The sequence below is a fragment of the Rhinatrema bivittatum genome, chromosome 8, assembly GCF_901001135.1.
Source record: "Rhinatrema bivittatum chromosome 8, aRhiBiv1.1, whole genome shotgun sequence".
NCBI lineage: Eukaryota > Metazoa > Chordata > Amphibia > Gymnophiona > Rhinatrematidae > Rhinatrema > Rhinatrema bivittatum.
This window is the reverse complement of record NC_042622.1, coordinates 193,217,404-193,230,283: the sequence shown is the minus strand read 5'-3', so window position 1 is coordinate 193,230,283 and position 12,880 is coordinate 193,217,404. Positions and strand designations below refer to the sequence as shown.

General features: G+C 46.3%; 1 protein-coding gene and 2 non-coding genes across 3 annotated transcripts in view; all 3 read right to left on the bottom strand.

Annotated features, from left to right (window-relative positions):
- CCT6A (chaperonin containing TCP1 subunit 6A) overlaps positions 1 to 10,936 on the bottom strand; it is a 44,532-nt gene extending 33,596 nt beyond the window's left edge. The window contains exons 1-7 of the mRNA XM_029612310.1: positions 10,674 to 10,936; positions 9,977 to 10,040; positions 9,222 to 9,356; positions 8,933 to 9,106; positions 8,111 to 8,214; positions 7,128 to 7,238; positions 6,207 to 6,366 (exon numbers count right to left, since the gene is read on the bottom strand). Coding sequence (XP_029468170.1) covers positions 6,207 to 6,366; positions 7,128 to 7,238; positions 8,111 to 8,214; positions 8,933 to 9,106; positions 9,222 to 9,356; positions 9,977 to 10,040; positions 10,674 to 10,810 — 885 coding nt within the window. The 5' untranslated portion in view covers positions 10,811 to 10,936. The remainder of the gene's footprint in view (positions 1 to 6,206; positions 6,367 to 7,127; positions 7,239 to 8,110; positions 8,215 to 8,932; positions 9,107 to 9,221; positions 9,357 to 9,976; positions 10,041 to 10,673) is intronic.
- On the bottom strand, positions 6,506 to 6,640 carry LOC115098431. The gene has a single exon (XR_003858518.1). It is a non-coding gene; the product is annotated as a small nucleolar RNA SNORA22 (small nucleolar RNA).
- LOC115098429 lies at positions 7,359 to 7,496 on the bottom strand. Its single transcript, XR_003858516.1, has one exon. It is a non-coding gene; the product is annotated as a small nucleolar RNA SNORA15 (small nucleolar RNA).
- Positions 10,937 to 12,880: the final 1,944 nt, after the last annotated feature.

Genomic DNA, 12,880 nt, shown 5'->3' with positions numbered 1-12,880 from the left:
AGCTTCTTAAGGTTCCCAAAGTACATTCTGCAGTCTCAGCGGTGACAAAAAGAACTACCATTCCAGTAACAGGTGGTGCAGCCTTGCGAGATCTTCAAGATCGAAAGCTGGAAGTTTATCTTAAGAGAGTTTTCGAGGTGTCCGCCCTGGGGGTCCGGGCGGCCATTTGTAGTTCCTTCGCTCAGCGTGCAGGCCTCCGCTGGCTTCAACAGCTGCTCAGCTCCCAGGTGTTGCCTCTTGAGGAAGCACTTCAGGCAGACCACCTGGAGGCCGTCATAGTATATGGAGCAGACGCTCTATATGACATTCTGAGAGTATTGGCCAGATCTATGGTTTCTGCAGTCTCGGCTAGACGCCTCCTCTTGCTTCGCAACTGGTTGGCGGATTCTTCTTACAAGTTGCAGCTGGGATCCCTACCCTTCAAGGGCAAGCTACTATTTCGGGAGGATGTGGACCAGATCATCAAGTCCCTCGGAGAGAATAAGGTACACAAACTGCCAGAGGATCGCCCTCGTTCTTCTAGGTCTTAATTCCACTAGAAGCCGATTCAGGAATCAACGTCGTTTCCGCCAGGCAAGGACTGCAGCTCCTCGTCAGCCGTCCTCTCGATCTCAATCCTGGACTCAGTCCTTTCGTGCCCGAAGACAGCCCCACTCCGGTTCGGCCCAGGGGACGTCCTCCAAATCTTCACAATGAAGCTATGCCGGCCCACTCCCTGATCCCCAGGATAGGGGGACGTCTCTCCCTTTTCTAAGAGGAGTGGGTCAACATCACGTCAGATCAGTGGGCCCTGGATATTCTAAGATATGTCTACGCGTTAGAATTTGCTCGGCCGCTAAGAGACAGGTTCGTCTCCTCTCCATGTGGCCCAGTCCAGAAACAACTCATAGTCCGGCAGGCTTCTGGCTCTGAGCGATTCATCCGGTCCCCCCCCTGGAAGTAGGCCGGGGACATTATTCTGTATACTTCGTAGTCCCCAAGAAGGAAGGTTCCTTCCGCCCGATCTTGGATCTCAAGATGGTCAACAGGGCCCTCAAGATTCCCCCACTTTCAGATGGAAACCTTGTGCTCCGTGATAGTGGCGGTAACCTCCAGAGAAGTTTTGGCCTCCCTGGATCTGATGGAAGCTTATCTACACATTCCCATCCTCCAAGCACACCAGCGTTTTCTGCGATTCAAGATTCTGGGACAGCATTTCCAGTTCCAGACTCTACCCTTTGGTCTTGCGACCGCTCCTCGAACCTTCATGAAGGTGATGATAGTAGTAGCTGCCGCTCTCCGGAGGGAGGGAGTCTTAGTGCACCCATACCTAGACGACTGGCTCATTCGGGCAAAGTCCTCAGCCCAGTGCCACCGGGTGGTCGACAAGGTGTTGACGCTTCTTCACTCCCTCGGTTGGGTGGTCAACTTCACCAAGAGCAGCCTCTCTCCATCTCAGTCTCTGGACTTCCTGGGGGCGCATTTCGACAGCACTGGACAAGGTGTCTCTGCCCCCTGACAGGGCTCATACACTCATAGCTCAGATACAGAGATTCATCGGTCTCTCGCTTCCAATGGCGTGGGATTTCCTCCAGGTCCTGGGATCCATGGCTTCCACCATCGATCTGGTCCCCTGGGCATTTGCACATATGCGTCCCTTACAGCACACCTTGCTCTCCCGCTGGACGCCGGTGTCCAGGGACTTCCAAGCCATCCTTCCTCTCCCGCAGGGAGCCAAGGACAGTCTCTCGTGGTGGCTCAACCTGTCTCATCTTCTCCAGGGTGTTCCTTTGGACATCCCGAAATGGGTAATCGTTACGACGGACGCCAGTCTCTCTGGCTGGGGAACGGTGTGTCAGATGAATTCTGCGCAAGGGAAGTGGACTCCGTCCCAAGCAACTTGGCCGATCAATCGCTTGGAGACCAGAGCAGTGCGTCTGGCATTGAAACGCTTCCTAATCTCTCGTCCATCATCGCGCAGTCCGAATACTCTCAGACAATGCAACCACTGTGGCCTACATCAATCGCCAAGGCGGCACGAGGAGCCGGCATGTCTCTCGGGAGACAGACAGGTTGATGGCGTGGGCGGAGACTCATCTCTCCCGCCTAGCGGCTTCCACATCGCAGGCGTAGACAACGTTCAAGCAACCTTCTCAGTCATCAACATCTAGATCCCGGAGAGTGGGAACTCTCAGAGGAGGTGGTGAATCTCCTGTTCCACAGATGGGAAACCCCCTATCTGGATCTAATGGCAACCTCCCGGAATTCCAAGGCAGCTCGGTTCTTCAGTCGCAGAAGAGAGTACGGCGCAGAGAGAGTGGATGCCTTAGTCCTCCCCTGGCCCTGTCACGTTCTCCTCTACGTGTTTCCCCCTTGGCCTCTGGTGGGCAAGGTGCTCTGGAGAATAGAGTCCCACCAGGGTCCGGTAATGCTGGTGGCGCCAGAATGGCCCAGTCTTCCGTGTTTTGCAGGCTTGATCAACCTCGCAGTGGACGGACCTCTTCGTCTGGGTCAACTTCCATGCTTGCTGCATCAGGGTCCGGTATCTTTCGCCCAGGCCGATCGCTTCTGTCTTGCGGCCTGGCTTTTGAGAGGAGCCAGCTGAGACGGCATGGATACCCAGAGGCTGTTATCTCGACCCTCCTCAAGGCTAGAAAGACGTCTACCTCCATCTCCTATATCAGGGTATGGAAAGTTTTTGAGAACTGGTGTGCCTCCATACCTGTGTCACCACGGACCGCGTCGGTGGCTCAGATCCTATCTTTTCTTCAACAGGGACTGGACAAGGGTCTGGCCTACAACTCGCTGAGAGTGCAAGTCTTTGCCCTAGGCTCTCTACTTAATCAACGAGAGGGAACTTCCCTCTCCTCTCACCCAGATATCACCCAATTCCTCAGGGGGGTGAAGCATGTGAAACCCCTGGTCCACGCTCTTTATCCTTCGTGGAGTCTCAATCTCGTTTTCCGAATATTGGTCGGTCCACCCTTTGAACCCATGCATTCCGCGACCCTCAAGGATATCACTCAAGACTGTTCTCCTAGTAGCTATCTGTTCTGCCCGCAGAATCTCGGAGCTTCAAGCACTCTCGTGCAGAGAGCCCTACCTTCATTTACGGATTCGGGAGTTTCCTTGCGCACTGTGCCTGCTTTTCTGCCCAAGGTGATTTCCGAGTTCCACTTGAATCAGACGGTAGAGCCTCCGTCTTTCTCAGCAGACGCATCAGAGGATCTACGCAAGCTAGATGTCAAACGTATCCTCATTCGCTATCTGGAAGTCACTAATGATTTTCGCTTGTCGGACCATCATTTTGTTCTCTGGCATGGTCCAAGGAAGGGGGCCAAGGGGTCGAAAACTACCATTGCTCGCTGGCTAAAGGAGGCGATCTCTGTGGCCTACATTGGAGCAGGTCAACAACCTCCGGCGGGTGTCAAGGCCCATTCTCTTCGAGCTCAGGCTGCTTCCTGGGCGGAGATGCAATCGGTCTTGTTCCAGGAGATTTCTTGAGCAGCAACTTGGAAATTATGGTTGATATGGCTACTCTGAAGCTGCCAGGATCATACTGCCCAGATATTTCTCTATCCACTGTAATCCCTTGTCCACCAGAGGCCATGGAGAAAAGAATTCCTGGAGTCCACGGCAGCACCAGAGCTCCGATTCCTTCTGTACCATGTTCTGTTCCATGAATGAGACATCGCTGCCTCCGACAGCTCCCATTCCCCTGGGTCTAACTTCCTCCAACTAAGAAAATTCACTTTGTTCACTCTGGCGATGTGAGATGCTGCCAGCTGCTCCAAGTGCTGCTCTGCCCAGAGAATCAACTCCCAGGCCTCTCAAACCACTGCCTGATTCTTGGTTCCACCTTAACAGTTGTTATGGGCAGTCATCGCATTGTCTGATAGGATCCATACTGGATGGCTGTGTAATCTTAGCAGATAAAGCAACAAGAAATGCACCGCTCTTGGCTAACCAATTGACCTGTTTTGACTACTGGCCCTGCACGGACTGACCTTGCCACACTGCCCTTCGTCCACGGGGGAAAGAGCAGCCCCCTGCAGTGGCCACATATGCGCAAAAGCCAAATGTTGATGCTATAGAACCCAGGGTCTATAAATAGTCCCAGACCCTGGGCACCGAAAGCTCTAGCAGAATCCTAACCTGACTCTGTAATTTCAGTAATCTCTCTCTGTGAGAAAATCTCTCTCTGCTAGCGTGTCAAACTGAGCTCCCAGATACTACAGAGTTTGAAAGAGGACTAAATGGCTTGTTGCTAGGTTCACCACCCATCCTAGAGACTTTGAGTACATCGGTACCTTTTGTAATGATTTTGACAAGAGGTCCTCTGATTTCACACGAATGAACCAGTCATCCAGACACAGATGCATCAACACACCCTCCTTTTGCAATGCGGCCGCCCCCACCACCATCACCTTTGGTGAAGGTATGTGGAGCTGTCACTAGCCAAAGGGAAGGGCTCAAAACTGAAAGTGCTCCCTTAAGACCATGAACCTCGGAAATCTCTGGTGCTCCAGTTTGATGGCTATATGCAGATACACTTCTGTCAAGGCGAGAAATGCCAAGAACGCTCCCTTGCATACCGCTGCTATGACGAATCTCAGAATTGGACGTGACATATGCTCTCAAATCCAAGCCACAGCTTTACATGCTCAGGTCTCTGCGCATGCAACTACCAACGAGGCGAGAATGTGTGCACACACCTATGCACGTGGGAAAAGAACCACTGCCATGGCTTACCGCACAGCTAGGCAAAACCTGACTGCACCTTCAGGCTTGGATATTTTCAACATCAGGCACCGAAAGTCATCGAAGGCCTGAAGAGCTTCAACAGCACATGTTTCTTGACTGGCCAAGAATCCATGGAGACTGGGGTCGACAGCTAGCATCCCCCTCTGCTTGTTCTGCTAAACAATTTTGTGCATAAGCAAATTAAAACCATCAGAAGAACTCTACCAGGAACCAGAGACTCCTCCTTGAATCAAGTGCCTCTCTGCACCTCTGCAGGACAGGGAACCACTGGCAATAGTTGAGGCAGGGATTCCTGTGCCTCTCCTGATGACGCTGCTAGGGAATCGAAAACGGCTGCCATTTTGCACTGATGGGGAAAGCCTTAGCACTAGACCCCATCACCCGCAGGGCTTTTTCTATCGGTGCGGCTATGCTCAACACAGACCAATGAACGCCATGCCGCTTCTGCAACATGCTATTCCTCCCCTCTAACTAGTTCCTTTTTTTTTTACTCTCGGAGAACAAATAAAGATACATAGAAACCAATAATTTCCATTGGTGCAGAGGTTCTGGTTAAGAAAGAGCCAGACTATATCAGTCTCCCTTGATGGACAAACCATTAAAAAGGATACTTCCATGCTACACCGGGCTTGCAGTACACCAGGGCCTCACAACCCCTAGGAGGATCCAGAAATTTTGTTTTTTCTCTCTCCAGACTGCAGGTTTTACACTATTTACCATTTACTGGAGACAGAGAAATACAGAGGGACTGCAGGTGGCACACTGGGTTATTTAGTGTCAAAGAAACTTGTTGTCTCCATCTGCTGGCAGGAAGGCAAAACCCAGGAGTCTGGACTGATCTGGGTATGTACAGGGAACAAAGTTTGTCACCCTTCCCCAGGGATCTTTATTTATTAAAGTTGTGCCTTATAGAAACAAAGACCATAAAGTTCATCCAGCCTGTCCAATTTAATTCCAGGTGCAATGCCAGAGACCAGGGCTTCCTAAAACAGCCAGGATATTTACAATGAATATGCAGGAGATGGATCTGCCTGAACTGAACATCCTAAAAACCCAACTGGCTGTGGGATCACCAGGACAGGTTTGGGAAGCCCTGCCATAGACCACAGTTGACCTCTTGCATTCCCCTCACTTCTTCCTCTCTGTCTCCATCTGCTGGAGGAGAGGTAAAACCCAGGAATTTGGACTGATCTGGGTATGTACAGGGAATTCAGGCTCTCTTAAAATAGTAATGGAATTCTCCTCCTCCACCTCCATTGGAAGTCCATTCCATGCATTCACTACCCTTTCTGTAGAAAAATAGTTCACACTGTTGATTCATGGTATCATTCCCATGAAATACTGATCTTTTGGTAGCAGACAAATGCTTGCACTAACTTAATCATGAAATTGGTCTTCGCAAATTAAATTAGTATTCACACCAAAGACTTTAGGGATAGCCTGAATATTACATCAAATCTTACCTTTTGATTAATGACAACAAAACCTTTGTCTGAATCACCACAGACTTTCCTTTTCAGATCTATAATTCTGTTTACTCTGTCTTCAATGAACTTCCTCTCTGCCTTTACCAGTTTCTCTCTCTCATCTGCACTCTTATAGAAGAAACCAGAGTTCACTTCTCTGTAAGAAGGGTAAAGAAAAAGTACATACAAGATCAATGCATTTTGCAAATCAAAGGACATGTCTCCACTTGGTGCTCCTCAACCTGAAATACTGTTCTTCTTGCATTAACAAGCTTTTTGGTGCTAATTCAGACTAACAATGTACTGTACTTCTGAATACATGTAAAAGAAAGAGAACTTCTTTCAATGCAGAGGAAAAAGCACAGAACTTATTGTGGCACAGGGTTGTAAACCAAGGAACTACAAAGCACACTTGGCTGTTCACTGTGCAGAATTAGCTGGGCAGATGACCAGATTAAACACACAAGTCTGCATGTGGTCCAAAACAAAGCCAAGAAAAATGTTTTATATTTTATTCAGAATATTCGGCCAGGGAGATGCAAGATTTCGCAATGAAATTTTTCCTACAACAGGACAAGCTCTATGTGGGCATCTTTTCTTAACATCTGACTTTTCTCATTTGAGCCTCAAGATGTGGGGCTATTTATTGTGTGGGTCCAGATGCCTCCCCAAGCACTAGATTTGGCTCAGATTTGAAGTCATATGCCACATTAACACATCTTTTCAAGACACCCCCCCCCCCCCAAACCAATGACATAATACATCTAACTGCACTGAGAATATATGCAGGGAGAAGAATTATATAGAATAAGATGAAACTTTTTTTTATTTCCAAAGTTTAACAGGGAATATCTTTTCCTATCAGTCAGAAAACTTAACGTAAGGTTAATAGTCTAACTCATGTATGCTTTTACTTACGTTTTCTCATATTCTAATGACACATTGCAGGTGAGGATATAAGCATTTTCCACTCTTTTCTTCATGTCAGGATGGCGAGCACCATGATCTAAAACTAGACCTCTGATCAGCCTAACAAGCAAGTATTACAAAATACCTTCAATTTCCTCCATTCCTTGAAAGGCTCCAATTTGCATCAATAAAAATCCATTAACATGCAGTCAGTCTAACATGTAGTACACCAATTTTGGATCATATAGTCACTTTTTCTACAAACATGCTCACTTGGAAAAGAGCACACTGTCAGGAAGATTTCAAAGTGACCTTTATTTTAGCATGGTGTCTGACTGTATCAACTACTGTAGAAGCTAACACAGAATTCATCCATGCCATACACATCTGCTATATATCTTTCCATTTTAGAAACACTGAAATAACTTTTTTTTTTTAATCTTGCAGTGGTAATTAGCTAAAAAGTAAGATGCAATTGCTTTGACCTGCTATAATCTATAAAACCTGCACTCTGTTGGGTTACCCCCCAACCACAGACCCAGGAAGTTACTTAAACAGCATTTATCACCATCTAGCCCCAGGAGCAGTGGCCAGAAGCAGGAATCAATCCAGGTTTCCTTCCCGTTATTGAAGAGGCCATGCTAAACAACTTCTGATGAAAACAGAGTTTCTGTTTTGAATGCTCACTGCTCCAAGTAATTTAAAATTTAAATTGTGTCCTACTTTCCAAAAAATCCACCTCAAGCTTTTTAAACTGCTGTTATGCAATGAAATGTGATAATGATTAGAATTACAACAAATTCAACTTATTGCAGAACCATCACCTTCTAACTGGTTATAACTTGTCTTTTTTTTTTCCCCCATGAGGTCAGCTAAAGTCCTCCCAATCCTCCAGCCAGCCTTATTTGCCATTACAACAAAATATAAAGAAAAAGCACAGTTTAAAATGCTGTAATAGAGTTTGCTGCTACAGAAACTTTAAGGCTACCTACGTTGTGTCACTTTCCGTTTTGTGTTTCATTTCCATAATTTCGACCATATGGAGATCAATAGGTTCACCTGCTTTTCTTATAGCCAGAACAGAATCCACTACAGCCTAAAATACAAGATTATGCATTCGTTACATCACTTCTCCAGCTAAGCTTTCATTTAAAGAAACAAAAAAAGGGTGGTAATATTTTACATAGCAAAGATATGTTTTCCTTCTTCCTTCTGTGAGCAGTTAAGCATTTATAAAATGTTTCATGGATTTCACTATACAGCTGGATGCGTCTTTTCTGAACACAGAATTTTATGTTCCAATCAAGTCTATCAGCAATGGATTGATCTGAATCATCACTACAGTTCTCAACATACCTCAGTGATGTGGGTGCTGGCCAGTGAAGAGTAACTGCAAGCCCAAAACTAAAAACATTCAACCTAGACCATGCCAGCTTCTAAAAATAAGCCATGCTGAAAAAATCAAAGTGAAATCTTTACTTTACATGGCGTAGGACAGCTGAAGACCCCAACGCAGAATTCAGCCATGCTCATAATGTTTGAGAACTGACATATAATATTTAAATCAGTATCATTTTTATATTTATTCCTACCACTTGGCAGAAAAGCAACATCCAGGGGCCCTGAGTATATGGAATGTCTCATCTGATCAGCTAGTCAGGTCTCGTGTCTACTTTACAATTTGCATTGCTTTCACAACACACTAAAAACATGTTTTTAAAGAAATAAATATTCCCACTTTCATTTCAACAGATCATGATAAGCCAAATTAAAACGGTAAAAAAATCCCCACCCTAATAATCCCAAGAACTTGCCTCTGTGAGTACATCAGCCAACTCTGCATGAACTTTGGTACGCAGGGAAGTTCTAGCAACATTAATAAGGGTTTCCCTGTCCATTTCCATGGATACTTTCACTTGATCCAAAACTTCAAGTGCTTTTTCTTTAGCAGCTTCAAACCCTTCAGTTACAATTCTGGGGTGTAGACCCTGTTAGAAACAAAACCCATTTAAAGTGGACAATTGTACAACACAAGCCATGCATTTACAATTCAGCTTTGCTCAAAAGGCAGTAATTCATCATGTGACACCGCTTTCAACATACCTCAGAAATATAAAGATCAGCCTGTTTCAGGAGCTCGCCAATGATGAGAACATTTGAGGTCGTACCATCCCCTGTGATGTCATCCTGCGCTGTCGCTACTTTTGCTATCAAGGAGGCTGTCGGGTGTTGAATTTGCTTTGAGAAAATAAGGACAGCAGTTCATATCAAGCATACTGTACAAGAATTTCAATACTGAAAGCTTTTTAGGCTATATATACTGCAGCATTAGTAGTAAATGTTCCTTCTGACAATTCATGGGACGGTTTCAGATATAACCTGTTAAAATAATTCCTATTCAAGTCTTCTTTCCTAAGAGTCAAACACCGGCAAGATTAGTCACTATGGAGATCAGCACAACTGTTCTTTAAATTAGGACTAGGAGCATCATTCATTTCTAATCAAGTCACTTGAGAACTAAAAGAAAAAAAAATGTACCAGCTCAGTACATCAAATAAAAAAAAAAAAATGATAGAAAAAAAAAAGGGGGGGGGGGGGAGTTCTTATTAACCCTAAACACCTTGCTGGGCAAATTGGATGTGCCATTTTGATCTTTATCTGCCCTCATGTACTATCTTACTAAGAAAAAATTTCATTATCTAGCATATGAACTGCAGGAATTATATCAAATCAAACTGTGCAGAACTATGTAAACTTCCAGCATTATACTTATTACATACCAAAATGTACTTTGCATTATGAATCTTGTATTTGCAAAATACAAGACAAAGCCCTACCCACACTTCCCTCGGACTCACCATTTCATGGAGCAACACATTACCATCTTTGGTAAGCTTGATGTCTCCAGCACCAGACACAAGCCTGCAAAAAGTAAAAATCAGACCCCCAAGTATTAATTGTATGTAGTACACTAAGTGTAAAGATTATAGCCATTTCTACCTGTATAGTAAACCGTATCTGCCACAAAAAAAAAAAAGAAAGGATCTAAACACAAAACTTCTAGCCATCCGTTACAAAGCGTAGGGAACAAATTAGGAATAATTTTATATATAAAACACTTGTAGACCCAGAATACCAGTCCACGGAAAACACGTTTCGCACGTTGCCAAAAGCGAACGGAACAGACGACGACATCACGGAAAAGGAAGAAAGCACGCGCCCTTTTAAAAGCCTGAGGCTACGGGAACCATACGTAGAATGCGTAACGCACCCTTATTTTCTTTTTGTTGTCCAGATCGGATCTAGCAATGTGCTTTTACGTAAATTGCGGGAATCTCGCCGCTGGAACCGGAATTTCCCAGCGCGTCGGCCGGTAACGGCAGACGCTTTCCTCTCCCCCCACCTCACATTTCATCTCTTATCGAGGGGACTTCCCCCCTCACGCAACCTCCAAGGTCCCCGTGTTATCATTCTCTATGTGCACAGGGAACTCTCCTGTGCCTGCGCCCAGAGGCGCGTTGGCCACAGCGGGGATTCCCTCCCCACCCCACTTACATTTTCATGGTGCCTTTGGGCCCCAGGTTGGTCCGCAGTACGTCCTGCAGACCGCGTGCCGCGCTGATGTTCACGGCCAGGGCGGCCTGGGCTCGGGCCACCTCCGCTTTGGGGTTGAGAGCTTTCACCGCGGCCATAGCGAGACAGGATGGATGTTGCCGAGGAAACAAAGCACAACCGAGGCTGAGTCAGCGGCCCACCACCCGCACCGCGCCGAAAGTTCGGTCACGCTTCCCGAACACTCTAACTTGCTAGCTCAGAGCCTCCGCACACGCCCAACCCGATTGGCTAAGCCCAGGTACTGCGATGTGATTGGTGGAGCAAGGCCTTACGTCTATTTCTCGCGCGAATTCCTCTGCCATCTTCGCCTGTGGGTATACGCCAGAATAGTTAGTTGGAATTGAGCCGGTCGATGTCTAGGAGAGAGGTTCTATTCCACCAGAGTTAGGTCAGCAACGCAGGTTTTAAAGTTCTTGTGATCAATGTAAAAGGAGACATTAGTTCAAGATGTAAGAACAGTACAGGGAATCTAATTTGTGGTGTAAGAATGAAGCATGCGAGCAGATGGCTGCATGTGGATTATAGAAGAGCATCACTGGATTGTTGTGAGGTCTGGGAGAAAATGCTTCCTTTAAGTACCCTCCCACCGTCCCCTACTAGGCGATAGAGGCCAGCAGATGAACCTCTATGGATGTTAAATCTGACCCTGGCCCCGTTGCCTGCTGTCATGCTGAGAATTGTCATCCATAGACTTCTTAAAAGTATAGAAGCCATGCTGGGTCAGGCCATTCTGGATTTAAGCAAAGGCAAGTGCCCCATTCTTATGCTAGCACATCGCCGCTGCTGCCATTCTTAAATCCATACGTGCAACCACCCTGCCATTTTTCACTTCTACCGTGCCTAAAGATGATGAAAAATGAAGAGTGGGGCCTTTAGGTTGCGCACGGGCAGATCGTGTGGTACCCTGCCCTCTTCTCACCACTACGGATTGTCCCCACTCCATTCCTCTGTTTGGATCCTCCACTGCCTATGGCCACATCATCTTAATCCAGCTCAAAATAATCTATTTCTTGTATCTCACTCCCACGGATAAGCACTAGCTTTAAGTCTACCTGGCTAATATTTATTAGTGTATCTTTCCACCTGAAACTTGCCAATCCACTATTTTAGTTGCCTTGTACTCTGGCAACAGATTCCACAGCTCATTACATAGCATACATAGTAATGATGGCAGAAAATGACCAAATGGTCCATCCAGTTTCCCGACCAAGCTTTTTATGATAATATCTGCCACACTATGTAGATCACCTCCAAGTTTCCCTTAAGGGTAGTCTGTGCAGTTATCCCCAAGTCCTTGTGATAAGGGTAGTAATATTTACAATCAAAAACCAAGCAATTGTCAAACCATAAAAAATTGCTAGCGACGTGTACTGAGGAAGGAGCCTTCCTGAAAATTCAGGCAATGCTGATTTGCTTTGGGACTTAGCCATAGCAGCAGTCCTGTGCTTTTTCCATTATGTCTGAGTATCAGTACCCCACACTAAAAGTTAGGGCACAGGTCGATTGCCTTCTAAATCCAATTCCCCTTCCCTCTACCCCTGTCAAAGCAGAGTGAGGGGCAATTGTACCAAAAGTATCAAGGCTTATTAATTGAGAAATAATTCCTGTGTTTCTGCTAAGGATAGTAACTGCTACATGGAGCAGATTACTTCCATTTCCAACCTCTACCGTAAAGGGACGCTCAGTGTTTATCCCATGCCCCTTTGAATTCTGTGTTTTGATCTTGACCACCATCTGTGGAAGGGAATTCCAGGAAGTCACCACTCTGTGTAAAGAAATATTTCGGGTGGTGCTGAGTTGTCCCCCCTGAAGTTTCAGTACATCTTTCCTAATGTGTAGTCTGATGGACTCAGGACCAATGAGTTATGTGCTCCCCTACTAGCAGATGGGAGACAGAGTCCGGTTTCAAAGCTGACAGCACCCCAGATCAGGGCTTCCCAAACCTATCGTAGGGACCCCACAGCCAGTCGAGTTTTCAAGATATCCACAATGAATATGCATGAGATAAATATTCATTGTGGATATCCTGAACACTCAACTGGGTATGGGGTCCCCAGGACAGGTTTGGGAAGCCCTGCCCTAGATCTACCCCTGCAGTGACCACAGCCCTTCAGTATCTCTTCATCTCCTAGGACAGTAGTCCCCAA